Source organism: Equus caballus, chromosome 24 (genome assembly GCF_041296265.1).
Source record: "Equus caballus isolate H_3958 breed thoroughbred chromosome 24, TB-T2T, whole genome shotgun sequence".
NCBI lineage: Eukaryota > Metazoa > Chordata > Mammalia > Perissodactyla > Equidae > Equus > Equus caballus.
Genome location: NC_091707.1, coordinates 35,627,387 through 35,654,572, shown reverse-complemented (window position 1 = coordinate 35,654,572; position 27,186 = coordinate 35,627,387). Strand labels below are relative to the sequence as shown.

General features: G+C 54.1%; 2 protein-coding genes across 7 annotated transcripts in view; both read left to right on the top strand.

Annotated features, from left to right (window-relative positions):
- SPTLC2 (serine palmitoyltransferase long chain base subunit 2) overlaps positions 1–5,543 on the top strand; it is a 101,863-nt gene extending 96,320 nt beyond the window's left edge. For all 3 annotated transcript variants that reach the window (XM_023628188.2, XM_023628186.2, XM_023628189.2), the window contains exon 12: positions 376–5,543. In XM_023628188.2, coding sequence (XP_023483956.1) covers positions 376–495 — 120 coding nt within the window. In that variant the 3' untranslated portion in view covers positions 496–5,543. The remainder of the gene's footprint in view (positions 1–375) is intronic.
- A 3,422-nt stretch (positions 5,544–8,965) lies between these two features.
- On the top strand, positions 8,966–25,548 carry ISM2 (isthmin 2). 4 transcript variants are annotated; one of them, XM_070250261.1, is made up of 5 exons: positions 9,125–9,308; positions 16,730–16,907; positions 18,264–18,506; positions 20,162–20,564; positions 23,880–25,548. In XM_070250261.1, the coding sequence occupies exons 2-5, from the start codon at positions 16,773–16,775 to the stop codon at positions 24,395–24,397; spliced, it is 1,299 nt and encodes a 432-aa protein (XP_070106362.1). In that variant the 5' UTR covers positions 9,125–9,308; positions 16,730–16,772; the 3' UTR covers positions 24,398–25,548. The 4 variants fall into 4 exon arrangements, with proteins under 4 accessions (XP_070106364.1, XP_070106362.1, XP_070106363.1 ...); XM_070250260.1 differs by lacking the exon at positions 9,125–9,308 and adding an exon at positions 11,651–11,838; XM_070250263.1 differs by lacking the exon at positions 16,730–16,907 and having other exon boundaries at positions 8,966–9,308.
- Positions 25,549–27,186: the final 1,638 nt, after the last annotated feature.

Sequence of the window (27,186 nt, the reverse complement as noted above, 5' to 3'; positions counted from 1 at the left end):
CTCATCTGTTTTCTGGTAGTGTGATAATAGAAAGAGCAAGTACTGAAGTGTGAAAGGAGAGATGACAAATTGTAGCCAGCCTGGCAAGTGCGGGTGCATATTCCTTTTTCTACCAAGCCTATCCTTCTTTGATGAGTTACGCCCTTCATCCTGTATACCTGCTATTCACAATGCTTTGTTCATGGTCAGCCTGACAGCCTTGCTCAAAACACAGTCATTCCACAGCTGTACTGTAGTCTGAGCGGAGTGAATGTGTGAGACACGACCAGTCCCACCAAAGGATAACCTTGCCGTGATTGCTTTAGAAAAATAAAGCTCCGGGCATGCCTGCATCCTGCTGGTGAACTGACCCCTGCTCTGTCTTCTGTATTTTAGGCTTTAAAGGAGATAGATGAGGTTGGGGACCTATTGCAGCTGAAGTATTCCCGCCATCGCTTGGTACCTCTACTGGACAGGCCCTTTGATGAGACTACGTATGAAGAAACAGAAGACTGAGCCTTTTTGGTGCTCCCTCAGAGGACCTCTCCCTCACCCGGGACAGTGTGTGGCCTTTCTGAGCCGGCTCCAGGAACCACACTTTGTGGCCATCTCACGTGAAAGACGTTTCCTCAGCTACTGACGGTGGCCACCTCCACTTGAAATGGCATTTTGTAAATAGTAGAAAACTGCTTCACATCCTTCCTTTGCTACATTTCATCTTTAAAGAAAGAGGTGACTCACTTAGCTTTTTTGTCCATTTAAAAGTGTTTTATCTTACAGCTGTTCTACTTGTGAAGTCACACTGACCCCAGCCTGTCTCTGGCTAACCACACAGGCCATTACCCTCTCTCGGCCACTTTACAGACTGGGGCCCATCAGAAGCTCCTGCTGGCCCCGGCCCTGCAGGCGCGAGACTTGCCTGTCCCTCCTCCCTGGGGAGCAAGTGCCTTCCACTTACTTCCGTCCAGGTCTCAGAGGTCACCAGCCTGGGAATCCTTATTTAACCAGTCAAGTAACCAACCAAAGTGTTAAGTTTAGGCATTTAGGAAAAGCTGTAAACTCTCACATTGCTGAAATTCCCCCTCATTGTGTCCCCTGGCCAGGTGCCTCCCGAGGGTTGGTCTTGTTCCATTTTGTTCTGGTCACCGGATGATTTCTTCCTTCGCCATCAAATACTTCTTCGTAATGGTCACCATCTGAGGGTTTGTCCCATTTCTGGATTCTTCCCAAGCTCTAACCCAACACTCCTCCTATTTAAAACATCCCACCGTGGTCAGACCTCTGTGGTGAAGCTGACTCTCACCCCTCACTGTTCTGTCTACAGAGCTGCTCGCTAGAGTGGCCTGCCCTGCTGCTCGAGCGCGAGGGCGGGGCACCGTGGAAGAACTCTGACTGCTTGCAGACTGTCTCTGCTTGGGTTCTTATTGCTTTCTGCTTTTCGAAATTATGACAGCCTCTGCCTGGGTCTGGGTCTAGATTAGGATTTAAGCTGGTAAAGGAAAATGTTGGTAAATCCTCTGCTCAGAAGTCATTTATCATGTTTCTATTTAAGGATTAAAGTTATTAACTTACCCTATTTAGAAGCTGACCCATTTAAATATAACTCTTCGAAGTTCTACTTCTCTTTTATTCTTGATGTCTTAAGATGATTCTAACTGGCATCTGGGGCTTGGGGTCTCCCTGTCCTTCCATTATCTTTTGTTTTTCCCAAGAAATTCTGAACACATACCTCTTTGCTAAACCAGGATCCTCTGTTTTGACTCTGTTTTCGTACCAGGTAAGAGGACTTCTTTCAGAGAGCTTTATACTGCTTGACCAAAGAACAAATCTGAAAATCACCAAGTTAACGTTGTTACTTTTTCTGTTGACCAAAGCTTAAGTGAGGAGAAGTTTTGGCTTTAGTATCCCCAAGCTCAGCTTGTCTCAGTCAGGTGTTAGAGGGGAAGGACTGGGAGCAGAATGGAAAAACAGCGTGTGAAAGTAGTTTTGCACGTCTCTATTTTTGAAATCACTCCTTTTATTGGTAAAAATCCTCTGTCCAGGTTCTCCTGGGCATCCCGGATCAGCTGTGGAAAGTGTGTGCAGAGCCACGTAGCGGAGGCTGTAGGCAGTATGACTGTTTGTGAAGTTTGTTTTCATGTCTTAAATTATCTTTGGTCACTCTCAGCATCTGAGAGCCTTAAGCCCCCGAAATATTCCAAGGTTTTATTGTACTTTTTTAAAGAACAGAAAAGGGTGAATAAAAGAACCAAGTAGAAATGCAGGGACTATATTTAGCATGTACAAGTTGAAGTAAAAAAGAGATTGTGGCAACTAAGTAACTAGTCCTGTAAAATAAAATACATTGCTCACCTTTCCTGCACATCTAGTTCCTCACCATAGAACCCACTAGAACACCAGGTGGCTTCTGCCCTGCAGTCACTATTAATGGGGTAGGGTTTGCAGGAGTCACAAACTTTAAGCAATGAACTTACCCACTAGTCTTATTTTGGCTTGCATGAAGTCACTGCAATTTATAATGTGAGTGTGGGCATTTAAAAATATATATACGTATCACTTTGCTAGTCCAAAGTTATTCAGGATAAATGTAGTTAAGTTACAAGTTTGTTTTGAAGAGACAAAACTCCTATGATCTATCCAGGACCTCTGCTTTCTAGAGGACCAAACGTTACACATGCTCGTTGTCTCTTCTTGAAAGTGTAATGTAAGGCCAGGGTCCAGTCATATCACATGTATCATATTTAACCCAGCACTTGGGGAAATACCAGCGTATATCAACACAGTCACTGAGAGTGAGGAGAAATCTGGGACAGACAGGTATTGTTTAGCACATAGTTTGACACAGCCGATTCAAGAATCTGATGGGATTCAGACTGGCGTCTGCTAACTCTTGCTACCAGAGCTGATCACCGGAGTCAGCCAGGAGAGGTGTGACTAATGCTTACCGCTTTTTCTCATCCCTCCTTTTACTCGGCATTGCCTTTATCCACCTCAGGTTTGTAAGACCTTTGCTTGCAGATCACATCAGAAACCAGGAACTGATAAGTAGGGGACATCACCATTCCCCACCGAGCGTGGACCCCGTGCAATGCAGGCTCTCCTCCCACCTTCACCTTAGAAGCTTCCCCAGGATGTGGTGGACATTCTAGAGCAAGAAAACATTGAAGGAGAACATTCAGAGGCAGCATCTTTGGAGCAGTTTTTGAACTTTTTGCTTGGCTTTGGAAAATGTTTTCCCTTTAACAAGCATTCTAGTCTCCAGAACCCCACAGTACTGCTTGCTTGTTAGAAGAACTCGGCATCTGAGTCCGTTAGTCCCTGTCTTAAACTCTCACAGGAAGGTGAGCATTTCACATGGTCACACGTGCTTCTTCCTCACGTGGTCACGTAGGGTGAACAGAAAGAGCCCACACGGCCGTGAGGGCGGTGTGTTTGGCTGCTGTCCTCGCAGAAGCCGGGGAGTTGGGCACTCTTCCGGTGCCTGGTCTCTGGGACCCCTCCCTCTTGCCCTTGGCCTCTCTTTCTTTCTGTCCCTTCCAGGTCTCGATCTTCAGAGTTCCCGCTCCGGGGAGAACTGATAGGTGGTGGTGCTGTTGGGGGATGGCTGGATCAGACACCCAGACACCTCGTCCCCTCGGCCTCACATTCCAGCAGGGGACGGGCAGCTTCCTTCTTCCCTGCCTGAGGGGTCCTGGACCTGAGTTTCTTACGACTCGTGCAGTCCAGCTGAATTTTGTAGTGCATCGTACTCTTCACTTCCTTCCTGTGAGCAGAAACCAGGGGGGAGAATGGCTTACGTGGAGGGATTTCCTGGCTTCTCAGGGAAAGGGAAAAAAGGGATGCCATCTCCCACTGCCTTCCTGTTTCTCTCCCGGTAACCTGTGTGGTTAGAAAAGGGAGGCGAGCAGTGGGTTTCCTTGTAACTGTCTGCCTTTCTGCAGATCAAGAACTGTTGGGCATTTCACACGGGTGGAAGCAGCGGAGCCCAAAGGCCTCGCGAAGAGGAGTCAGGGAACTCAGAGGGTTCTTCCTGGCTCCTGAGCCGCTGGTGCTTGGATGCAGCCCCAGGACCTAGAGACGTGCTGCTGCCGCCTCGCACAGAAGCCCAGTGCCCATGGGCATCAGGGTCGGTTACCCAGCTATTCAGAATACCTTCCCTGGTGAGGAAAGCAGGGCCGTTCCCTCTTCAGCTTTATCCACATGGTGTGTTGCCTTCAGGCACCAGGCCAGTCGCCACGTGCCCAGAGAGCCAAATGAGAAGGCTGGCGTCTGCCTTACCATACAGAAGAAACACTAGGACTAGCCAGTGATCCCTTTGCTTTTGATTGTATAGAAAATGCTGTTGCCCTTTCTGTCGTTTCCAGTGACTTGTGTTTTCTAAGCACTTTTGCTATAGATTGAGTCTTTCCTAGGGAGCAGACCGGAGGAGCTGGCTTGAGCCCTTACTGAAAATGTTTATTCTGGTCTGCTCTGGTGAGTCTGGAGGTATCACATTCCCAGGCCTCCGTTGGGAGTGGCTCAGTGTGGGGAGCCTTGGGCAAGGTCTGGTTTACTACATAGTACACATGGTAAATGGCCTTAAACTGCTTCTTTGTGGTATGACGAGTTCTAATAAACTGACCCTAGAGAATGCAGTGGCTTTTAAACTGCGGTTACTGTGTTTCCAGTGAAGGAACACCCCCCGCTCTGCTCTTCCAGAGCAGCTGTGGGGAGGCTGAATGAAAGGTGACAGGAAGAGCAGAGCCCTGACGCGCTCTGTGTCCTGCCTCATGGCCATCTGCAGGGGTGAGTGGACTCTTCCGTGCATGAAGAGCCCTGAGCCAACTCAGAGTCTGCTTTTTTCAACACAGTTCCCAAGTCCCTTTGGCAAAGCTTGGTTGCTTGGCCCAGGCCTTCCAAGGGAGTGTGGGACATACCCCTGACTCAGGTGGGGTGGCAGCTTGTCTTCACCCTCACGTTAGGTCTCGTTACTCAGTGATGTTGAACCAATGGTTAGAATGATGGAAAGCATTCTTGATGGTTCTTCACAGGCTACTGGTGCAATCACCGTGTTGATTTGGCCAGCGAGCCCACACCGTCTTGATGATCCCTCTCTGTATAAAGGTAGCTAACATAACAGAAAGGGGGAAGAGATAGACTAAGAACAGAGAAATAGCTTATGGGGAGCTGAGATCTGTTTTGTTGGCCCATATTTTTCCATTGACCAATTTACCTGTAAACTGGAATTTGCAAGAGGTGCTGTGATCACCCCTTTCCACTGCTGTAATGGGCACGTAATCTGAGAAAGGGAGGGAAGGGGAAATGTAAATAAAAATTTTAAAATGTGAGTAATGTGTTAAAATGTCACTCTCTCTCTCTTTCTCCCTTACCTGCGTCTCCCTTTTTGCCCAGATGATTTTTTTTTTTACTTTGTTGGATGACTGTGAAGCTATAAATAGCAGGTTGGGGTAAGTGTATCAGCCTTAAGAGTGTATGTTAAGAACTGAAGGGAACTCTGTGAGATGACTTCAGAGTCATCCCGTGCAAATATATTGTTTTGCACCAATAAAATATTCAGAAAGTTGTCTCTGCCTTTATTCATTCAACAATGAATAATGAGTGCTCTTGCCATGCCAGGGGCAGCACTGAGCATTACCAGCAACAGCAGTGAGCAAACAGACACGCTTCCTATTTTGTATAAACAAAAAAGCACTTGAACACGTATGTCATTTTACAAACTTAAGTGCAATGACGGGAAAGTCAGGAGCATGATCACAGATTGTAACCAGTATCTGGTTTAGACGGAGGTGAGAGAACTTTTCTAAGGAATGGATGATCCGAAAGAAGGTGTGGTTGATGGCCCTCGAGCAAAGGGGAGAGCCGTGAGGGGGGGCTCGCGAGGACGTGGGGGAGGCCTGCTGCACTGGGCTGTCGGGAGGGGTTTGTCTTGCGCACTGGGAAAACTAGTGGAAAGTTTTCAGCGTTGAAATAGATAACTAGTGTGCTTTTTTTTAGACACAGACAAGATCAAATTTATATGGAAATATTGGGCCGGCCTCGTGGCCGAGTGGGTAAGTTCACGCGCTCCTCCGCTGCAGTGGCCCAGGGGTTTGCTGGTTCGGATCCTCGGTGCAGACGTGGCACCACTCGTCAGGCCATGCTGAGGTGGCGTCCCACGTGCCACAGCTAGAAGGACCCACAATTAAAATACACAACTGTGTACTGGGGGGCTTTGGGGAGAAGAAGGGAAAATCTAAAAATAATAAAAGGAATTACAATACCAAGTGGTGGCAAAGATGTGGGAATGCCAAAATGGTACAGCCACTTGAGAAAACTATTTGGCAGTTTTTTGGCATCAATTTCATTCACCCAAGAGAAGTGAAAGCTTGTCCACACAAGGACTTGCACTGGAATATTAATAGCTACTTTATTCCTAATAGCCCCCAACTGGAAACAATCCCTGTGCCATCACGGTGAATGGATAAACAAGTAGCACGTTCATGAACAGACTCGGCAATGACAGGAACCAATTACTGAAACATACAACTAGATGGGTGAATCTCAGACACACTCAGAGCCAAACACGGTACATAAATATGATTCCAGTGATAGGAAATTCTAGAAAGGCAAAACTAACCTTTGGTGACAGAGAGTGGATCAGTGGTTCCAGGAACCAAGGGTGGGGTGGTAGAAATTAACTATACAACAACACTGTTAAAAGATAATTTTCAAAAAAGAAAATCTTGACTCTCTTACAGATAAAAAAAGAAATACGAGTTAAAGATTTTAATTAACTCCTTAAGGAGGAAACTGGTAAGGGTATTACAACCAATTCAAAGGAGATATTTAAAAACACTTATAGATCAGAATATTGAAATGAATATGCAAATGAAGGCAAAACTGGTTTCTTCCACCCTGGGGGAGAATAGGACAGAATTTGCATTTTTTAAAAAAGCTTTTGTTTTTCCTTTTTCTCCCCAAGGCCCCCCTGTACGTAGTTGTATATTCTTAGTTGTGGGTCCTTCTAGTTGTGGCATGTGGGACGCCGCCTCAGCATGGCCTGACAAGCGGTGCCGTGTCCGTGCCCAGGATCCGAACCGGCGAACCCCTGGGCCGCCACAGCGGAGCTCAGGAACTTAACCACTCGGCCAGGGGGCCAGCCCCAGAATTTGCATTTCTATAGACAAAAATTATTTTGCTTTGCCATTAGTGACCTACAACCTACAGAGTTGTAAAATAGCTCAAAGACGAAGACTAAAATCAGATTACTCGGAAGGGTGTACTGGACGTAGACAATGCATTGTTTTCCACTGAAGCCTAGTTGTTTTCCTACAGTGCACAGAAGGAAATCAGTGATGAGAAAGTTCTGTATCATGATGGACATGGTAGGTACCTGGATGTATTCATCTCTCAAGCTCATTGAACTGTACAAGGAAGATAGGTGTGTTTGTTGTATGTAAATTATATCTCAAAGCTAACCAACAGCATGGGGTGGGGAGGGAGTGAGAACAAGCGTGGATACAGCAGACCCATCAGGAGGCTGTTGGAGCTGTCCAGGTAAGGGGGCGGGGGGCTCAGAGCAGAGTGGTGGTGACTGACTTGGAGACACGTACACATGAGTGAATGAACTCATTATCTTCAAATTCCGTTTGTTCTGGTGGAAGGTGCAAAGTTTGACGAAAAGACAAAATATTAGGTTGGATGTGAAAATAGTTTTACCAAAAAAAAAATCCTAAAGAACAAAGTGGCCTCGAATTTAGTCTTGTAAAAGCAATATGGTGTAGCAGGTGTTCAAATGCTAGGTTTCTCTTGGCTAATATTAAGTGTTTACCATGTACCAGGCTTCTTATTTACACATAGGAAATTGCCTATATTTGACTCTTTTGGCTAAAAAATGGCAACTTCATACAGATCATCCTAATGTAAATCCTTAACATAGATTCTTAGTGACTCCTCACACCTGTGAGGTAGGTACCCCCTACACACACACATAAACTTTTACAGATGACAAAAGCACCGAGAGGTCAAAGAACTCATCCAGTGATATCAACTGCTTGGTAAATGGTAGAAGGAAGATACAAACCCTGTGGCCAACCCCAGCCCCAGGCTGTGATCCCTGTGATGCACTGTTGGAAACGATGCAGAGTCCGGTGCTGTGCTGGTGGGCCAGGCGTGGTGTCTCAGAACTGTGCCCAGGACCTTAAGGGTTTCACTCCTGCCCAACCCAGATCCTAAGTTTTACCCCCATGACGGGCTTCCTGGCCATGGTCCCCAGCGCCTCCAGGGATCTGCTAGCCCTGCCCTGAAACCTAGGCAGCCGTAGTGCTCCCTCATACGCCCCGGGCATGCATCTTCCTAATGCCTTCTGATTGCTCCTCACCGACTGTCCAAACCCTACCGCACCCACACCTGCCCTGTGTCACTGCACTCACCCTTCCCAACAGGCGGCATCCAGGCCACTAAGTTTGCCACTGCCCCTCAGAGTTCCTGATCTTTATCACAACCTGAAGTTTTAATTCCTGACCCTCGTGCCCTACACATGAGGGTCCGTGCACAAGTGTCTCGCTGGAGGGAGTGGGTGATCCCATTGTTTTATCCGGGATGAGACCAGGTGACACCCAGTGGCAGGGCAGGATCTTCTGACCACTCCAACGTGTCTAGCCGCTGGCCTTCTGGGACTTATCCTCACAACTGAGTCTCAGCTCTCCCGGTTTTCGAAGTGCTGTGAGAACACCCGAGGAAACTGGATGCAGAGTGGCAGGTGTTCCTCCGGGCTCCACCTCCAGCAGGGAGCTGGGAGAGCCCTGGGCGGAGTGACTTCAGGCTTCCTCCCCAAGCAAGCCTGCCTCGAGGCATAAATAAACATTTGCCCAAGATCTGAAGGCTCCGCGTTGGGCTGCGACGGCGACAGCGGCGGGGACTGAGGGCGGGGAGGCGGCTAGATCAAAGGGAGCCGCCTGCTGGGCCAAGACTGGTCCGCGAGCGCCTAGGGGCCACCCCTCCGGGGCGGGCGGGGGGACATCCCGGGTGCTGACCCCGAGAGCGCGCGGGCGCCCCCGCCGGGGCCCGGGCAGGCGAGGCTGGCGGGCCGCGCGCCCCCGCCCCCGCGCGCCCCCGCGGCCGCCGGGCGCCCCTCGCCCCCGCCCCGGAGGCGGCAGGGCGGGGCGCGCACGGGCTCGCCGGAGCCGAGCAGCCTCGGGAGGGAGACGATGCCTCGAGTGCCCGGCCGAGCGGGGCTCCTCCTCGGCCTTGTGCTGCTGACGGCGCTGCTGGCCGCGGCCCGAGGGCGGCCCCTGAGGACGCCGCGGGGTCCCGGGCCCCGGCCTCGGAGCCGCACGAGGCCGGCGGAGGTGAGCGGCGGGCGCGGGGCTGCGGCCGCTCGGGGAGCGGGGCCCGGGACGCGGGCACGACCACCGAGGGCAAGGGCAGGGGCCGGCTCGGACGCCCCCGGGCCCCGGGCGATGGCCAGGTGCACCGGCCCTCCGGAGCCCCCGCTCCCGGGGCCGTGTAGCGCCCCAGCCAAGGGCGAGCCTTCCCTTCAGTGCTGAGTGCGGTGCGCACACCCTGGAGTGGCCGGGCTTCTTCTCTGGTCTGCCCGCCGCGCCCGGGCAGCTGCCTCGCCTTGAGCGAACCTCTCCTGCAGCTGCCAGTCCAGGGGCGCGTTGCGAGAGGAGTCGGGAGGCAGGGAGAGGAACGCGGCGCTTTGCAGCGTGGCGGGCTAGGGTTGCTGAGGTTCAACCGGTCAAGTGATCCCCTGGTGCAGCCTCTTATATCAAATCTGCAAAGAATTTGAGTCCCTTTGGCTGTGAATTGAGACAAGGTAAGGTAATAAGTGGGGTCCTTCAACTTGCTGACTGGGAGTGATCAGCCAGGGACCTTTGTATTATTATGCAGTTGGAAAAGCAGAAGAGGTCGCTAAGACTAGGAAGGCACTTTCTCGGTGGCCCGTGAGTGGGTGGATGTAAGACAGGAGTGAGACGGAAGAGTCGTGTTAACCATGGAGAGAAACCACGGTCTGGCGACACCTGTGTGTCCCGTCACCAGGGGTCAACGGTCTAGCTCATTTCCCCCTGGACTGGAGTGGACATTCATCCCCATGGGGACAGAACCCGCCGGACTTGTTCCAGGATATGTAAGAGCTGGCGGCCGTGGTGGGCTCCGGGCTCCTCCCATGCTCTGAGCCGTTCTGGGAGGAAGCCAGAGTCCTTGTTTCCACTTTCCAGATGAGAACAGTGAGGGGCGCCGTCCGGTGAGTGGGGAAGCGGGGAGAGCCGAGCGTGGGCCGTGGTCAGCGCCTGTGCTGCTGAGGCCCTCCAGAGGCACCAGGGAGAAGGGGCCCCAGGCAGCTCTTAAAGGCGTCTCCGTAGACCAGTGTCGTCCACCTTTTTTTCATTACTGCGTCGCTAAGGAGCCTGTCAGACATTTCTTTTTCCTAAGTGCTCTCCCTCATGAATTTTTTTTTTTTTTTGAGGAAGATTAGCCCTGACCTAACATCTGCCGCCAATCCTCCTCTTTTTGCTGAGGAAGACTGGCCCTGAGCTAACATCCATGCCCATCTTCCTCTACTCTGTATATGGGATGCCTACCACAGCATGGCTTTTGCCAAGCGGTGCCATGTCCACACCCGGGATCCGGGCTGGCGAACCCCGGGCTGCCAAAGTGGAACGTGAGCACTTAACCGCTGTGCCACCGGCTGGCCCCATCCCTCCTGAAATTTTAATACCACAGTTAAACTGTTTATGTACCATGGCCCTTTGGAGTGTTGTGAACCATTGTAATAGCCAAGGTTTTTCACCCCGGAGATACAATTTTTGCCCCTGTTGAGAGGACATCCTGTAGAGCAGGGTTTCTCTCCTCTGCACTCCTGTCATTTGGGGTCATATAATCCTTTGTTGTGCACTGTAGGATGTTTAGCAGCATCCCTGGCCTCTGCTCACTCCCCCACAGAACCAGACATCGCCACATCTTCCCTGAGGGACACCTCATCCGCCCTGCCCACTGTTGAGAACCCCTGCAGTCAGCAAATTCAGAGGAACTCAACAGCCTCTGGCCAGTCCCACCTCCTAGGTGGAGATGACAGTCGTCATAAAACTAATTAAATTGGCATTTTTTCTACTCATTTGGCATAGACACTTTCTATTTTAGTACTTACACTTTGTGTTGTAATGATTTTCGGTAGGCTGCCAGACCTCCCCAAGTCTGGATGAGTAGAGGATAAGTTACTTCACAGCCAAAGTCATATCCCCAACCCTGGGATAAGGCCTGGCCGAGCCCTCAAAACCACGTGAGAGCAAAGTAGTGCCGTGGAGGAGAGCTTGGAGCCCAGGCCCTGGGGTTCTAGTCCCAGCAGGTCCTTAACTCAAATGTGACTCACCGTGGACGTTTTCCTGACATTTATTTTATTTTATTTTATTTTGAGGAAGATTAGCCCTGAGCTAACTGCTGCCAATCCTCCTCTTTGTGCTGAGGAAGACTGGCCCTGAGCTAACATCCATGCTCATCTTCCCCTACTTTATAAGTGGGACGCCTACCACAGCATGGTGTGCCAAGTAGTGCCATGTCGGCACCCGGGATCCAAACGGGTAAACCCCGGGCCACCAATTGAAACGTGCGAACTTAACCTCTGCGCCACCGGCCTGACCCCTTTCCTGACATTTAAAATGAGTGGCTCAGTCATCTCCATGATTGCATCCAGCTCAAACACTGTTCCACAAGTCTGTGTGAGGTGTTAAAGCTGTTACACGTCAAAGGTGTTAGTTAAGGAGTCGTTGAGCGAATGCAGACTGCTGTTCCCGGGCCATGGGTGATAGGTCAGAAATAGCCGACCAGCCCACAGACCTCTATGAAGAAGCAGAGGAACTTAATCCCCCGGATCCAAAGGTGAGGAGGACCGAGGGAAGCGAGCATGCCCTGGACCTTGCAGAGTCGGTACAAAGTACTTGACGTGATGTTGTTTCATTGTCGCATCATTCTGGTACAGGCATCAGTCTCATTTTCCAGATGAAAAACATCAAGGCACAGAGACGTTAAGCCTAGCTGGGCTTGGGAACTGGGTCGTCATTTCAAGAGCTGCCCTGGGGACCTGATGGTCCATCTTTGCATTTCATGCCCCAGCCCGCTCATCCACACTCTTGAAAAGTCTTGAAATCATTAGCCTTGTGGACAGAATGTGCCACCCCTACTCTGGGCAGGCCAGTTGCTGAGCCTAAGTTTACTCCCACAGTCGAATGGGAGTAAGAGAACCTGTTCTGTCGGATGGCGTGCCGTGTGAGAAAGTGCTGTACACATGGGTGGCATCGTCTTCGCAAGGGGCTGGGGCCAGGCGTTTGTTGCGCACCGGATGGGCAAAGAAGGAGACAGCTGTGCCTTGGGTGTCTTCTAGTTGGGATCAGAACACCACCCAACAGTGCCCATGCCTGGCATTTTGTGTTCCTTGTTATCCTCATGTTAGGGATGAGGAAAGTGACAGTGGGTCAGATAACTAACCCACAGTCACGTAGCTGCTTAAGTGGTGAGCCAGGATCCAAACCCAGCTTTGCTTAATTCTAGAGCCCTGGGCACCTAGTCCTGGCATCCACCACCTCCTGGGCAGGCAAGGGAAGACCTTCGGGTGGGGGAGAAGGAGGCGGGGACTGGGTCACAAGAGGGTGATGGTGGGGCCAGCCTGCTGGCATAGCAATTAAGTTCACGCACTCCGCTTTGGAGGCCTGGAGTTCACCGGTTCGGATCCCGGGTGCAGACCTACACACTGCTTGGCATGCCATGCTGTGGCAGGCATCCCGTATGTAAAGTAGAGGAAGATGGGCATGGATGTTAGCTCAGGGCCAATCTTCCTCAGCAAAAAAAGGAGGATCAGCGGTGGATGTTAGCTCAGGGCTAATCGTCCTCAAAAAAAAAAAAAAAAAAAAAAGACACAAGAGGGTGATGGAGATCAGAGTTAGGCAATAGAGAAGAACCCAGGGAGGACAGCTTTTGCTTGCTGCGAGGGTGGTCCTGCATGAAGGGTTCCCAGCTGGGGCAGAACTGGATGTTCTTGCTTCAGCGGCAGGGGTTTCATTGCCCCGAAGGAAGCGCTTTGTCAGGGTTTGGGCTGAGAGGGAAGAACAAGCATGCTTGGGGCAGTGTCACACACGGGTTAGGGGTGCTCGGTCAGTGCTTCAGCCTGCGGCCGTCGTCCAGCCAGTTGCCTGGCAGCAGGGTTTGGGTTGCAGGAGGGGTGTGGTGGGTTGAAAGGTCTCACCTGCCAGGTGGGTGACACCGAGAAGCAGGTGTTTTCCTAAAGGTTGGCCTTCTTTGGTGTCTTTCTGGCCCGATCGGCGAGTGAGTGTCAGAAAGGGCACTGGGACCCCGAGTGTGATGCCAAGCCTGTGGCCTTTGCCTCTTAGCCTCTCCTGCACCTGGGCACCCCCTGGACCTTGACATGACCATCCTTCTCCCTCCAGACCATTCTTCCTCCTCTTAGTGTTTGGGACCCCTGGAAAGCCGGCTGAGGGACAGGACAGGAATGGGGGCCTGGAGCTGGGGCTGCTCAGTGGTCCCAGGCAAGTCCCCATCTTCACTGGACCTCAGTTTCCTAATCTCGTTCCTCCCCTTCGCACCTCACTGGGTTGTTATGAGGATCAAACGGAAGGATGGATGTGCAAAGTAGAACGTCCTGTTCTAGTGTTTTGTTCTTTCACACTCGGCACCCAAAGTGGCAGGCAGCGAGCCAGAAGGTGCAGCCCCTGCATGGAGTTGGCACAGCACAAAGGTTAAGAGTACAGACTCTCCAGCCAGCTCATTGGTCTTAAATCTTGCTCCTCCAGACCCCTGTATGACCCCGAGCAAGTTACTTCCCCTCTCTGATCCCTGGCTGCCTCATCTATGAAGTGAGGATGATGCTAGTACCTGCCCAAAGGGCTGTTGTGAGGATTCACCGAGTAAGTACGCATAGGATGCTCAGCAGGACCAGCAGCATGGTATGTGGGGTCTCTGAGCATTTCAAGATGGCAGCAGCAGCACGTTAAACCACAGGTCACACAGCATGAGGCCAGCCCTGGTGCCTGGAGGGTGTGCTCTGACAGCAGCTTATTACAGTGAGGAGCTTTGACGTCTCCACTGGGTGTCAGGAGGACTGGGTTAGGATAGCCCACACCAGTGAGGAGGGCCAGGTCCAGCCCCGTCTGGCTGCCCGTGCCTGTGGTCCTCTGGTTTGGCTGAAGAGGCAGTCGCTGCTGCGTGCTGGGTCTCCCGCAGTTCCTGGGAGGCCATGTGACTCTGGAGGGGTGGGCGGGGGCCCCAGCAGCTGGGGCTGCGGGGAGGGGAGGTCTGGGCTGCACCTGGCACCTGGACTTCATTATCCAGAACAAGTTCCTGACCCCGGAGGCAGAGAGGAGAAGGGAGAGGGGGGACGGTGAGGGGCGCTGAAACAGATGAGCAGGCAGGCTCCTGCAGTGCAGGGAGGGGTGTGGGGATGAGGGCTCTTAGTTTAACTGGGAGCACGTGGTCAGGGCTGCCTGGCCCAGCCGAGGAGGGTGCATGTGGGGCCCTGTGTGTGTGTGTGTGCATGTGTGTGCATCTGTGAGTGTGAGGGAGAGAGAGAGAATGGTGGGGCTATATCTTGGACTATATCTGTATATCTCATATCTATCTGGGCAATAACACCATCCTCCAAAAGAATGGAGTTGCGTATCTGTACGTGTGGGAAGCTCCACATACGAGCTTAACAGGTGGAGGAGGTGGGCCTGTGGGTAGGGCAGGTGTCCTTATACAGGCTGGAGCCTCAGAATTCGCTCCAGAACATCCTAGGAATACACCTGCACAGAGATCCTGCCTCAGAGGTGGGGGGAGGGGGTCTTCACAGCAGTTAGGATGTCAAGAGCCAGCACTGTGTCTGGCGAGAGGGCTGCTCTCCTTTCCCCTCTGAGAGCCATCTGTCACCACCTTTGGGTCACAGTCATTGCATGCTTCGTGTTGGAAGCAGCTTTCTAACTCAACGACCCTACAAGACAGGGACTGCGTTTCCCTCTTTACAGAGAGAGAAACTGCGGCAGATTAAGGACCCTGCCCAAGGTCACACAGCTAGGAAGTGCACACGTTGGGATTTGAACCCGGGCCATGCAGCCTCCAGCCTGCCCTCGTTACACCACATTCAGCTGCCAGACAAGATGGTGACACTGGATGTGCTTTGTGGCTGCATGAGGGTTGTGGTTATGAGTGTGTCTGCACACGCATGCATGCACCGATGTGTGAGTGCTGAGGTCAGGCAGAGCTGAGTTTGAAGCCGAGGTCCGATATGGTAAACTTTGAGACCTTACGTAAATCCCTTACCCTCTCTGAGCCCCCAGAACTCCCAGTTACCATAGAGACAGCCACACCTGGCCCTCAGGGTTGCTGGCATTCTTTCAGTCACTTAGCAGTGATTTCCTGAGCTCCCACAGGGCAGCAGGCACTGTGCTAGGCACGGGATGCAGCTTGAACAAAGCAGACAGGAATTCCCTCCCCCGGGGCTCACCGTCCAGATGGAGTGAGTAGCAGAGGCTCTGAGGGGCTGGCTGGGGCCTGGTGCAGAAGATGTGCTCAGGCCAGGATCACAGGCCAGGGCTCTGGGGGCTCTGCTTCCAGTTGCCTCTGTCCAGTCCTGAGGGCTTTCGCCAGCACTGTCAGCTCTGAGCTGTACAAGGCAAGCCCCACGTGCCTGCAGAGCAGATCCTACCCAGCGGCCCTCCACCAATGACTGGCCGAGTTGAGCCCAGCTCCCCCCCGGGGGGTAATTGAGGCACCCAGTGGGACTGAGCGCCAGTCGCCCACCGTGGTCACTAGCTTGATGGAGCATCTTTATTAGCTGTCCCCTCTTCCTAACTTGCTCCCCCACCTCCATGCTGTCTCCTGGGATCGCCTTCCAAAGGAACCACTTGCTCTTGCATCCTTGTCTCAGGGTCGGCTTCTGAGGGAACCCAAACTAAGACTGGATGTCGTGTTGTGTGCCCCCATCCCGCTGCCACCGCCCACTCCCTGGAGTCCTCTGGGGGCTCCAGGGGCCAGAGGCTCCAGGAGCGGCCCCAGAGAAGGGCGGCATATGTGGCTGCAATCTTTAGCCAGGGCTTTCTATGGCCTTTGCTCGTCCTCTGGTCCAGCGGGGCACCAGGGAGCGGAGAGGATAGGAGGGCTGGAAGGGAACATTCTGAGCGCCTGCTGGATAGCAGCTCTTGCCCATCACTCTTCAGATAAGCACACTCACAGAGGTTCTGTCCTCTGCCAGGGTCCCACAGGGCAGACGCCGGCCACCACCAGGGTTCAGACCCAGGCAGCCTGACTCTAGAGCAGGGTTTCTTCACTGCAGCACCATTGACATTCTGGGCTGGGTCATCCTTGTTGCGAGGGCTGTCCTGGGCCTTGTAGGACCTCTGTCCTCTGCCCTCTAGGTGCCAGTAGCACCCCTTTCCAATTGTGACAACCACACATGTCTCCAGACATTGCCAAACGTCCCGAGATGAGAACCACTGCTTAACCACCTGCCCACGGGGCAAGGGCATCCAGCTCAGCCAGAAAGACTCATGGCCCTGAACTCCTGCTGCCCCAAGACCGCCTGTCCCCGTGCCCCGGAGGCTGCAGACAGAGGACCTGCAGCGCAGAGTCACAGGGGCAGCTGGGGCTTTGGTGGAATTGTGGGCGGGAGCTGCGGGAAGGCAAGTAGGGGGATATTCCTGGCCTCCAGGATTGGTCAGTGAGGTGGTCGAGTTGTCCCCTTACTCATCTGTCCATCCTCTGTTGATCCACCCTGGCCGTCTAGACCAGAGCGCTTTAACTCAGCAAGACTCCGGGGCCAGGCTGAGATGGGCCCACAGCTGCCGTGGGACCACATGATCAGCGCAGAAGCCTCGGAACCAGGCGTCCGGGGACCGCAGAAGGGGAGATCAAAGGCGAGAGACAGAAGATTCTCAATCTCTCTTCCAACCCAAGAAAAGAGAGTGAGAAACTAGACTCAGTAAGCCCCTGATTTGTGAAGGTGACTCAGCGCTCTCACCCACAGTGTTAGAGCACGATGATTAAGAGCGTGGGTTCTGGGCCCAGGCTGCCTGGTTCAAATCCTGGCTCTACCTCCAAATGGCTGTGTGACCTTGGGCAAGTTGCTGGCCCTCTCTGTGCTTTAGTCTCCATCGTCAAAATGGAGACCACAGCTAGCACCTACCTCTGAGGGTTGTTGGGAGGATGAAATGAGTGATTAAGTGTTTAGAATAGTGCTTGGCACACAGTAGATGCTGAGAAAGTGTTTGATAAATAAAATTCTGACAGTCCTTCCAGGTGGGAATTACTCTCCTCATTATGCAGATTAAGTTGAATGAGCTAGTAAGAGGCAGAGCTGGGATTTGAACCCAAAGCTGATCTAACTCTCCAGAACCCATGTTTTTCAGCCATACCACACGGCCCTGGGTGTGAGATGGGAGGTGGGGTCAAGGCTGAGGCCTGGGTGGGGCAGGGGCCTGAGGCTCATAAGGGTGGCTCTGGGTGGTGTTCTTTCTGCCCTGGTGTAGAGACCTGGGCAATGGCTGCAGCCTGGAGGTGCATGGATGGCCACTGAGCCCGAAGGTCCCCCTGTCTGAGCAGATGAACCCTGGAGCGGAGTCAGAGACAAGCAGGATCTGCCTTTGGCTTACTCTCTGAGCTGAAGCAAGGATGGTCCCCGTGTGGGCACTGGCTGGTGGAGGGAATTAACTGGCAGCCAGCCATCCAGGCAGCCTGGAATAGGAAAAGGGGCCGGGCCCCGGTGGGCAGGTGGAGGAAGGGAGCTGTGGTCAGGGATGCTAAGGAATATGGCCCTTAGCCACGTGGAGGGCTTGGGAGGGCCAGGTGGCAGGGGAGCATGCCGAGGGGAGGGCCCTGGCCTGCCATCCGCTCCCCTAGGCCTTCCAGCGGCTTCTGCGCTGCCCCGAGGGCCCTGGTGCCTATTCTCTGCCAAGAGCCCTGGGGGATTCTGAGGCAGGTGGTCTGCAAACTGCACTTGGGAACCACTGCCTCAAACAGCTTGCTTTCCTCTCTGGGCCTCAGTTTCCTCATCTGTAAAACGGGGAGGCTGGCTTGTGTTTCTTCCATGTGTAGAATGCTGATTTTAACCCTCCTCTCGTGCCTCGTGTTGGCACCATTTGTCCAAGCGCTTTGTGGACGCAGCCTCACTTCCCCTCCGAGGCCTTGAAGCGGGCATGTTTGGATGCAGTCACAGGGTGGGTCTGTCACCTGGGCAGACCGCAGGGTTCCTGAATCCCCCCTCACTAGCCTATTTCGGGTCTGACCTCAGTCACCCCTGCCTCCCCCTCTCTCCTTCTCAGGTCTCAGTGTCCCCAGATCCCAGCTCTCCTAGGGAAGAGGAGGGGACACCACTGCTCCCCAGAACCCGCCTCCAGGCAGGGCCACGCCAGCACAGGCGCCGGGCTCTCACTGAGCCGGCAGCCCAGCCCCCCGCCAAGGCGGCCCCTCCCGGGACCCTGGGAGACACCCCATTGCTGCTGGAGCTGCAGAAGCTGCCGGGATTGGCCAACACTGACTTGAGTGCCCCAAACCCCAATATCCAGGTGAGAGCTTGCAAAGGGCCCTGGGCCCAGCGGAGACCCAGGGAGGAGCTGGGCAACACGGCTCAGCTCTGAGGTCACGCGTCCCCATGCTGTATTCCCTGGACGGCGGGGGTCCTGTGTGGGGTCGCAGAAGGTGACTGCCCATGCTCTCCCTGTGGAGTAGTGGGAGGAGTGCCTGCTCCTCCACTTTCTAGCTGCAGACCGCGGGCAAGCCACGGGATGCTCGGAGCCTGTCTCCAGGTCCATAGCGAGGGACAGGCAGCATCAACCTGGCAGGGCTGTTGTGAGGAGCGAGCCAGAGAGCGAGAATGCTTCCTGAGCTACAGGGGATCTGGGAATAAGGGAGGAGGCCTTGTGGAAAAGCCTGGAGGTCTGATCTGGCCCAGGCCCAACCCCTTACTGCAGGCCCCTGAAGAAGTGGTTGAGGACTGAATGGGGTGGGCTGAGGGGGGTGAGGGACTGCCCACCAGAGGGGCATAAAGGGAGAGGAAACTAGAGGGGCCGGTGGAATTCCAGTTTGCATAGTCCGAGGCCAGTCCTGAACCCTAATGGTAACAATTCTGCATTTTGGGGTAGCATCTACAGTTTACAAAGCACTTTCACCAAAAGAGAATAGGCTGCAAAAGTGTAGGACATAACGTTCTGAAATAGTGTATGTGTGTGTACAAAACCTGGAAGGTTATTCACCAAAATGTTATGTCACTGGTGGAATATGAGTGACTTTCATTTTCCTTATGGTTTGCTGGTTTTTTCTTTTTCTTTTTTTTTTTTTAACTGTTTCTAACGTTATCTCATCCTTTATTTTATTATTTATTTATTTATTTATTTATTTTGTGAGGAAGATTGGCCCTGAGCTAACATCTGTTGCCAGCCTTCCTCTTTTTGCTTGAGGAAGATCGTCACTGAGCTAACATCTGTGCCAATCTTCCTCCACTTTATGTGAGATGCTGCGACAGCATGGCTTGATGAGTGGTGCTAGGTCTGGACCCGGGACCTGAACCTGAGAACCCCAGGCCGCTGAAGCAGAGCGCACAAACTTAACCGCTACGCCACCAGGCTGGTCCCTTGCTTGGGGCCAAGTTTTGTTCAGTGACCTCTTATTACTTTATAATAAGCCAAAATGATGTTTTTAAAGTTCACTTTCCCATAAGTGATTTCATATTACTTATTTCCCGTCCACAGTGGGGTGGAAGAGAGCTCCCTCAAGGCCTTCTGTGGGGATTTGCCCTCTTCGCTGTCATTTTCTGGCCCTACAACGAGGAAGTGGAGGCTCGGGCTGTTAGTGGCCCCTGAGGCCGGGCAGCACACAGGCTGCAGGGGCCAGAATTCACAGCCAGCTTCTCTTAAACTCGTGGGTCTCCGCCCTGGCGCCTATTACACCCACCGTGCTCAGCGCCACCTCAGTCCAGTTAAATCCATGGGGTGGGGTCAGGGAGTCAGAAATCTCCAGGGGATTCTGGGGCACAGCCAGCTCTTAAACTGTGACCCCCTGTGCCCTGGGAGGCCAAGAAGGTTGGCCAATAGAATGCGCTGGTTTGGAGGAGAGCTTGGGCCTCTCCCTGCTGCCCCTGTCCCCGCACTTGTCGCTCCCCTCTCCTTGGAGTCTGGCTCTGAGCCCTCTTTCACTGGCCGGCCTGGGGTCTGTCTCCCTACAGGTGACCATCGAGGTGGTCGAGGACCCCCAGACCGAGGTGGAGATGGACCTGTTGGCCGAGCCCAGCAATCGCTGGCCCCAGGGTGCCCCCAGCTGGCTGCCCACCAAGGAGCTCTTCTGGCCCCTCTTCTGGGGCTACGTGGAGGGCGAGGAAGGGGGGACCGGTCTCAAGGGCAGAGCCCCAGGGGAAGATGAGGAGGAAGAGGAGGAGGAGGCGGAGGCCGAGGAGGAGGAGGCGGAGGCGGAGGGTTACGCTGCAGAGTACGGCGAGAGTGAGGACCACGAGGGCAACGATGGTGAAGAGGCCGAGGAGGAGCCCCCTGGGTTCAGTGGGGCCGCAGGCAGCTGGGAGCAGGGCTGGCTGGCCCCCAGAGACTGGGTCTTCAAGGAGTCAGACAGCTACGGTGAGCACCCCGTTGGCACCCCCCGCTGCTGCCCCTGGAGGTCCTGAGTAGAAATGGGGGTGGAGAGAGGGCAGAGAGCTTCCTGGGCAGGGGCAGCTGGCAGGCCAGGAGCTTAGTTTAATAGTAACGTTACCCCCAGCTTGCAAAGTTTTTTTCCCCAACATTTGACCCTCCCCACAGCCCTGAGATCCCCTAAGCAAAACAGACTTTGGGTAATATTATACATATTCATGTCTATCAGCTTCCAACAAATTGGGAAATATTATAAATCCCACTGCTCACAAGTGACCTCATTTTCAGACTGCATGGGTTTGAATCCTGGCTCTTCTGCTTACCAGCTGAGTGACCTTGGGCAAGTTACTTAACCTCTCTGTGCCTCCGTTCCTTCCTCTATAAAATGGAGAATGGCACAACCCTTACTACGTAGGATTGGGTGTAGAGGGTCTTGAATGACTTAGTGCCCTCGTATAGTAAACAAAGTACTGTCTATTTTTATTATTTTTATTAGAATGTGACATAGCAGCACGGACTCTTCAGAAAATATCACCTAGAGCCTGCCAGCCCCCATGAGAGCCATGTTTGTTTTTGCACACTGCAGTTCAGGTTTTCCCGGGTGCAGACAGTTCAGGCAGAGCCACAGCCCTTCTCCCCACAGCCTTGCTGTGCCGTCACTGGACGGAGGTGCCTATGATTGAGAGTAAGTGGCAGCAGCCTTTTCCCAATTCACCAAAATAATGTAAACCAATGGGCAGAACGTCCATGACTTTCAGCTTTTCTTCCATTCATTTTCCTTAAACTCCTGGGGCCGGCCTGCTCCAGCCTGCCTGGGAAGCGAGGGGAGTGCTGGCTGGGTCAGCGCCTTGGGGGTTCCACAGAGAGCCCTGTGCCTCTAACATGGGCAGCAGGACATTCTTTAATACCCCCAGGTGCTAGGGAAATATTGTCATCCTTGGTTTTGATTGACATAAAAACTATAGTTCAGAGATGCAGGGGGACTTGCCCAAGGTCACACTGACCTGTCCGGTGGCTCCAGCCCCAGGTGTCTTTTCCTGTTCATTGCACTGTTGGCACAGAGTGGGTGGCGGGGGTTGGGCTGTCTCTGTAGGGCCCCCTCCTGCCTTTGCACAAATATTTACTACACAAGGGTACCCAGCTGAGGGCATGAGTGGGGGCTGAAATGCAACGCGTGCTCCGTCCCCTGGACTGGGAGCCCTGGCAGGGGTTGTGTCTTTCTGGGGAAGGGATGCCTTTGGCTGATTTGCACTAGTGCACCCTGTGGGCTGTGCTCCCTCACCCCGGCTCCCTGCCTCAACCCAGACTATGAGCTTCCAGAGGAGTGGAGCCCCTGGTCTCCCTGCAGCGGGAGCTGCGGCCGCGGCGGCCAGCGGAGGATTCGGCCCTGTGGCTATACCTGCACTGCCACCGAGTCCCGTGCCTGTGACCTGCCCCCTGTCCTGGTGAGGAGAGCCCCAGCTCCCTCATCGGGAGTGGCTTACATGCTGGACATGGTCCCCTGGGAATGTGGGCAGTTGTTTGAGAGGCGGGCTTGGGAGAGGGGATGCAGGAAGCTTGTAAATATGGTGGTCCTGCCTCATCCCAGGCCTCTCCCAGATGCTGTGGGCACCGAGAGCCTGCTGAGGGCTGGGCTTCCCCATTGGGAGCACAGAGGTACCCTGGGGCTCCACCAGCCTGGCTTCCTCTCTTCCCAAAGGCACCAAGGACAAGGACCCCTTGGACTTCCCCAGTGATGGGGGCAGCCCCTGGCTCACAATGCTACAGATATGCTTAGTCCACGTCAGTGGGGGGCTAGGCCCTGCCCCTGGGGGCGTTGGGGAGAACCTGTCTTGGGAGGGTGGCTCATCATTGGACAAGCAAGAATCTTGCCTCCATCCACTGAGGCTGAGAGCACATCTTCCAGCTGGAAAGTTAGCCTCCCCAGCAAGGGGGCCCTACATTTCTTGCCCCCCTCCAGCCCTAGCCAGGCCCATCGGCCTTTCCCAGCCTGATAGTCCTGCTGGGAAGGAGGTCTTGATGGCAGCCACAGAGCTGGGAGATCATCCAGTGGGGCATGTTCTCCCTGGCAGCAGGATGGGAGGGGGACATTCTGGCTTCCACTCCCTGGTCACCCTTGGAGGCTCCTGGGCAGGCTCTGTCTGGGGAGGAGGTGCTGTCAGAAATAGGTCGGGGTCCAGAACTCCAGGACTGCTCCTTCCAGCAGTTTGGAGCAGGCCATACTTTCACCAGCACCCTCCACATCTGTGTCTCTTGGTCTCACCTGCACCCCGCAAGGAGGCAGGCAGCTGCTGACAGCCCCCCTTGCAGATGGGGCCGATACTCAAGACCGCAGAAGCTCAATGAGCCAGTATCGTGCAGCTGGAAGGGGATTCCCAGAAGACTCTGGCCTGGTACCTGCCCTCAGGAGAGCTCAGATCTCAGGGGGAGAGACACACCTGACCACCTTGAGCTGCCAGGGGGGCCCAGAAGGTCTGGAACAATTTGTTCTGTGTGGCCAGAGTCAAGAGGCCACATTTCCGGAGGCAGAGAGAGGGGAGGAGGGCAGCATAGACAGCAGGTGCGACAGGGGGCCCAGAGAGATGGAGTCAGTCCGAGAAAGGCAGAGTTAAAAACAAGAATGGGCCAGTGCTGGGGCCAGCCCGGTGGCACAGCGGTTAAGTGCGCACGTTCTGCTTCTCAGCAGCCCGGGTTTCGCTGGCCTGGATCCCTGGTGCGGACATGGCACTGCTTGGCAAAAGCCATGCTGTGGCAGGCGTCCCATGTATAAAATAGAGGAAGATGGGCATGGATGTTAGCTCAGGGCCAGTCTCCCTCAGCAAAAAGTGGAGGATTGGCAGTAATTAGCTCAGGGCTAATCTTCCTCAAAAAAAAAAAAGAATGGGCCAGTGGTTAAAATAATGAAACACTTTCTTACCAGTTGGTTAGAACTGCTCCCCCTGCCCCAAGCCATCCTAGCTCCTTCCCCAGGATCCCAGGGTCTCCCAGCATCTAAAGGGACCACACCTGGCACAGCAGGGGGCCTCCAGCCCCGTGCCCAGCGTCCTTTCTGAGTCATGGCCCCTTGCTTCAGGCTGCCTGGGTGGGGTGTGGTCGCCCCTGCCTGTCACCAGTGGAGGCCAGGTCGGACTGGCCCCAGCTGCGGTGCGTGTCCTTCCACTCCTGCCCCTCAGCCCCTCCCAAGCCACACCTCGGCACCCGCTGGCGCCCCGGCCTTCTCTCTCCATGCATTGGCCCTTGCTTAGCCCCCACGCCCCCAGGGGGCTCACCAGCTCCCCTCCCGCCCTTCCCTGCCCTCTGTAGATGTGGACAGCTGTGAGAAGTGGCTGAACTGCAAGAGCGACTTCCTAGCCGAGTACCTGAGCCAGGTGCTGCGGGACCTGCCCAGCTGCCCGTGCGCGTACCCGCCGGAGGCCGGGCGCAGCGCCGTGAGCCTGCGGGACGAGCGCCGGGGCCGCAGCTTCCGCTGGAGGGACGCGAGCGGGCCGCGGGAGCGCCTGGACGTCTACCAGCCCTCGGCGCGCTTCTGCCTGCGCTCCCTGCCGTCCGCCGAGAGCAGCACCCTGGCCGCCCAGCACTGCTGCTACGACGCGGGCAGCCGGCTGCTGACCCGCGGCAAGGGCGCTGGCGCCCCCGACCTCGTGAGCACCGACTTCTCGCCCGAGCTGCACTTCAAGGTGGACACGCTGCCCTGGATCCTGTGTAAGGGGGACTGGCGTCGCTACCACGCCGTGCGGCCCCCCAACAACGGCCGCGCCTGCGCCGACAACCCCCCGGAGGAGGAGTACCTGGCCCAGTTGCAGGAGGCCAAGGAGTACTAGTGAGGGCGCTGCGGTGCTGGAACTCTCCTTGCGGGCCCCTCCCCGCCCCTGCCCAGACTGGCTGAGCGCGAGGGCTACCCCGCTGAGGCTGGGCTGGGGCCGCGCGCCCTCTGCCTGTGGACTGGAGGCAGGTCAGCAGCTCAGGTGTCTGTGGGGTTGGGGAGAAGGTTGAAGGGTTTACAGAACCCAGGGTAGGGGGAGGGAGCTCAGCCCCAAAGTCCCTGGGGGTGCGGGGGAAATGTGTGTCTATGGGGCTTACCTCACCTGCCTGCTGGAGGCGCTGTCCCTGCCTGGCCACCCTTTTCCTTTTAGGCTATTCTGCCCTTGCTCTGCACACGTGTGTAAGCTGGGCTCTCCACACACATCCTGATTCCCGGGACCTGCGCCGAATCACTCACCCCCAGCCCTGAGGACCAGTCCTTTCGTCTGGCCCCACAGCTGCCCTTAGTCAGGCTGACATCCAGCCCTGGGTGGCCAGCCCTCCTTATCTCTGGGGGTTGCACGTGGCTCTCTTGCCCCAGCCCTGCTGGGAGTACTGCATAGGAGGGTTTCTCAGCTCCAAGCTGCCTTTTGGTGGACCCCACTTTAGTCTAGAGCTGAAGGCCATCACTGGACAGGCAGGCTGAGGCAGGCTCCGGATGGGGAATGGATCACCCAGTTCAGGTCCCTTTTTTGTCCAGTCCACCTCTGTTCTGTCCAGATTGTAAGAATGTACGGAGCAGGGAGATGGCACTGCCCCAAATGGGCACAACAGCCAGGCTTGGGGTGGGCTCAGCACCAGCTCAGGAGGATGTGTCATGCTCCTGTGTTGAGCTGGTAAACCAGTTCTGTGGGCAGAGCCTGATTTGTGGCATTTGGGCAATTTCTGTGGTGTACATACTCCACCGTCACCCACTTCAGGCTCCCAACGTGGTGTCGCTGAATGCCCTGAGCTCAGAATTGGGAAGAGATGCACATAATCGGCTCTCCCAGCACAACTGGTGCCTCTTCCCTGCCCTCCCTCGCACCCCGAACCACCCTCCCTTGCCTTCTATGGGGTTGAAATGCTGAAGTCCAACGGTCCCTGTTCATAAAACCCTCTGAAAGGTCGAGGACTTGAGCTGCCCTGAAGCTCTCTGGGATCCTCAGCAATAAAGCACTTTATTTTCAAATTCTGTCTGATGAAGAATTTGGGTCCCCAGCAGAGCAGAGGGGTGCAGGGAGCCCTTGCTTACAGCCCAGGGCAAGCTCCCATGGGTCGCGTTTGTGACTACCTAACCCAGCTGGGCAGGCAGAGCTCCTGGGCTGCAGAGGTTGGACTGGAAACATGAGTATCCCTACTCAAACTTGTGAATGGCTGCCTGGGCGGCGGCAGGAGCTGGCTGGACCTCACGGGCGCATTCTCTCTGAGTTCTTTGATTAGAGAGGTAAATTGCACTTACTGTATGAGGAAGTGGCCCCACTTCCCCAAGTAACTTGCCCCAAGGGAATCTGACACAGAGTTGCCCAAAGGACGACACCTGTAAGATGACAGAGGGAGACCTGCGCCCTGCCTTAGTTGATACCCTTATTAGACTCTCCACCATGACTCCTGGCATTTGGGGAAGGACAGAGACACCAGGAAGTAGGATGAGGCGAGGTGTGTCCAGAGCTGCCTCCTGGAGAAGTTCAGAGAGCCAGATGTTTACAATTCCCTTCACACCCAGAGGGAAATGTATTAGTCTGGTCTTGGACCGCAGTCTAAAAGTACTCTGATGCAACTAGAATATTACACGGTCAGAGAGGGCAGCATCTCAGGTCACCAGATGGGACCACATTCATTCCCTTTCTCTTGTCTGGGCAATTCAATATGATTAACATGAATATGTTTTAATTCTTTTTTAGCAGAAACTTTTTTTTTTAATGACAAGGTAGAGACATCCCAGCGTCTGTGTTCATAGGAAACTTTATTTCCCTCCTTTCTGTTAGAACTTACCTTGACACTTAGTCTAAATTTAATCTATACCTAGTGGTTGTCTATTACCTAAACTGAATTTAGCCAGCCCCATTTTTAATCTGTAATCTAAGTGACACGCTAAATTGCTACCGTGTCAGGCCATAGATGAGAGAAAATAAAGAAAAGGGGGCTGGAAAGGAGCCTTGCAGGGGCTGGGGAGTAGGTCAGCTAGGAAATGGTGTTTACTCAAACTCCACAAAGGAGAAAGAAACAGTGTGCAGGTGGTTGCGGGCTTAGGGAACACCTGCGCATGAGGAGAAACACAAACGGAGGGGTCACTGACTCTGTTAAAGGGGGGATTTTAGGAGCTGCTAGTGTCAGAGCCAGGAGCCTCCCGCTCCCCGCCTCCCTTCTGGTCCGGTGTTGGCCACGTCACTGGCTTAACTAGCTCTTCTTTCTGTCCCAAACACCAGGAGCCATCCGTGGCCATGCTTCCAAACGCGAACACCACCACTATTTCTACCTTAGCTGCTCCAGGCCCCTGCAGGGTTTTGCCCAATTTTCCCCCCTCTGGCTTACCTCGTAAAGGATCCTAGGCTGGGCAAGACTGGTCAAATTGAATTCTTACTAGGGTTTAAAATAACCTTTAGTGCCAGCCCTGCCAGATCCTGCTGACTTCCCTTGTCTCGGAAGAGAGGATGCTTCAGATCCTTTGTCCCATTATTCACAAAAGGGACCCAAACGTGCTTCTTTGGCTCCTCCATTACAATTAGATTTTCTTAACTTGTTGAGGTGCTTCTCAAAACGCCTCCGTGACATCGCTATCACCTGGGATGTTCATTAAAATGTAGGTTCACGGGCCACCCCACATCCA

Coding starts and splice junctions, on each gene's coding strand:
- ISM2 (XM_070250260.1), top strand. CDS start 11,801: ATGAAGAAGCAGAGGAACTTAATCCCCCGGATCCAAAG. Junction 11,839..16,729: donor TTAATCCCCCGGATCCAAAG/GTGAGGAGGACC, acceptor CTGGCCGTCTAG/ACCAGAGCGCTTTAACTCAG. Junction 16,908..18,263: donor TTCCAACCCAAGAAAAGAGA/GTGAGAAACTAG, acceptor TCTCCTTCTCAG/GTCTCAGTGTCCCCAGATCC.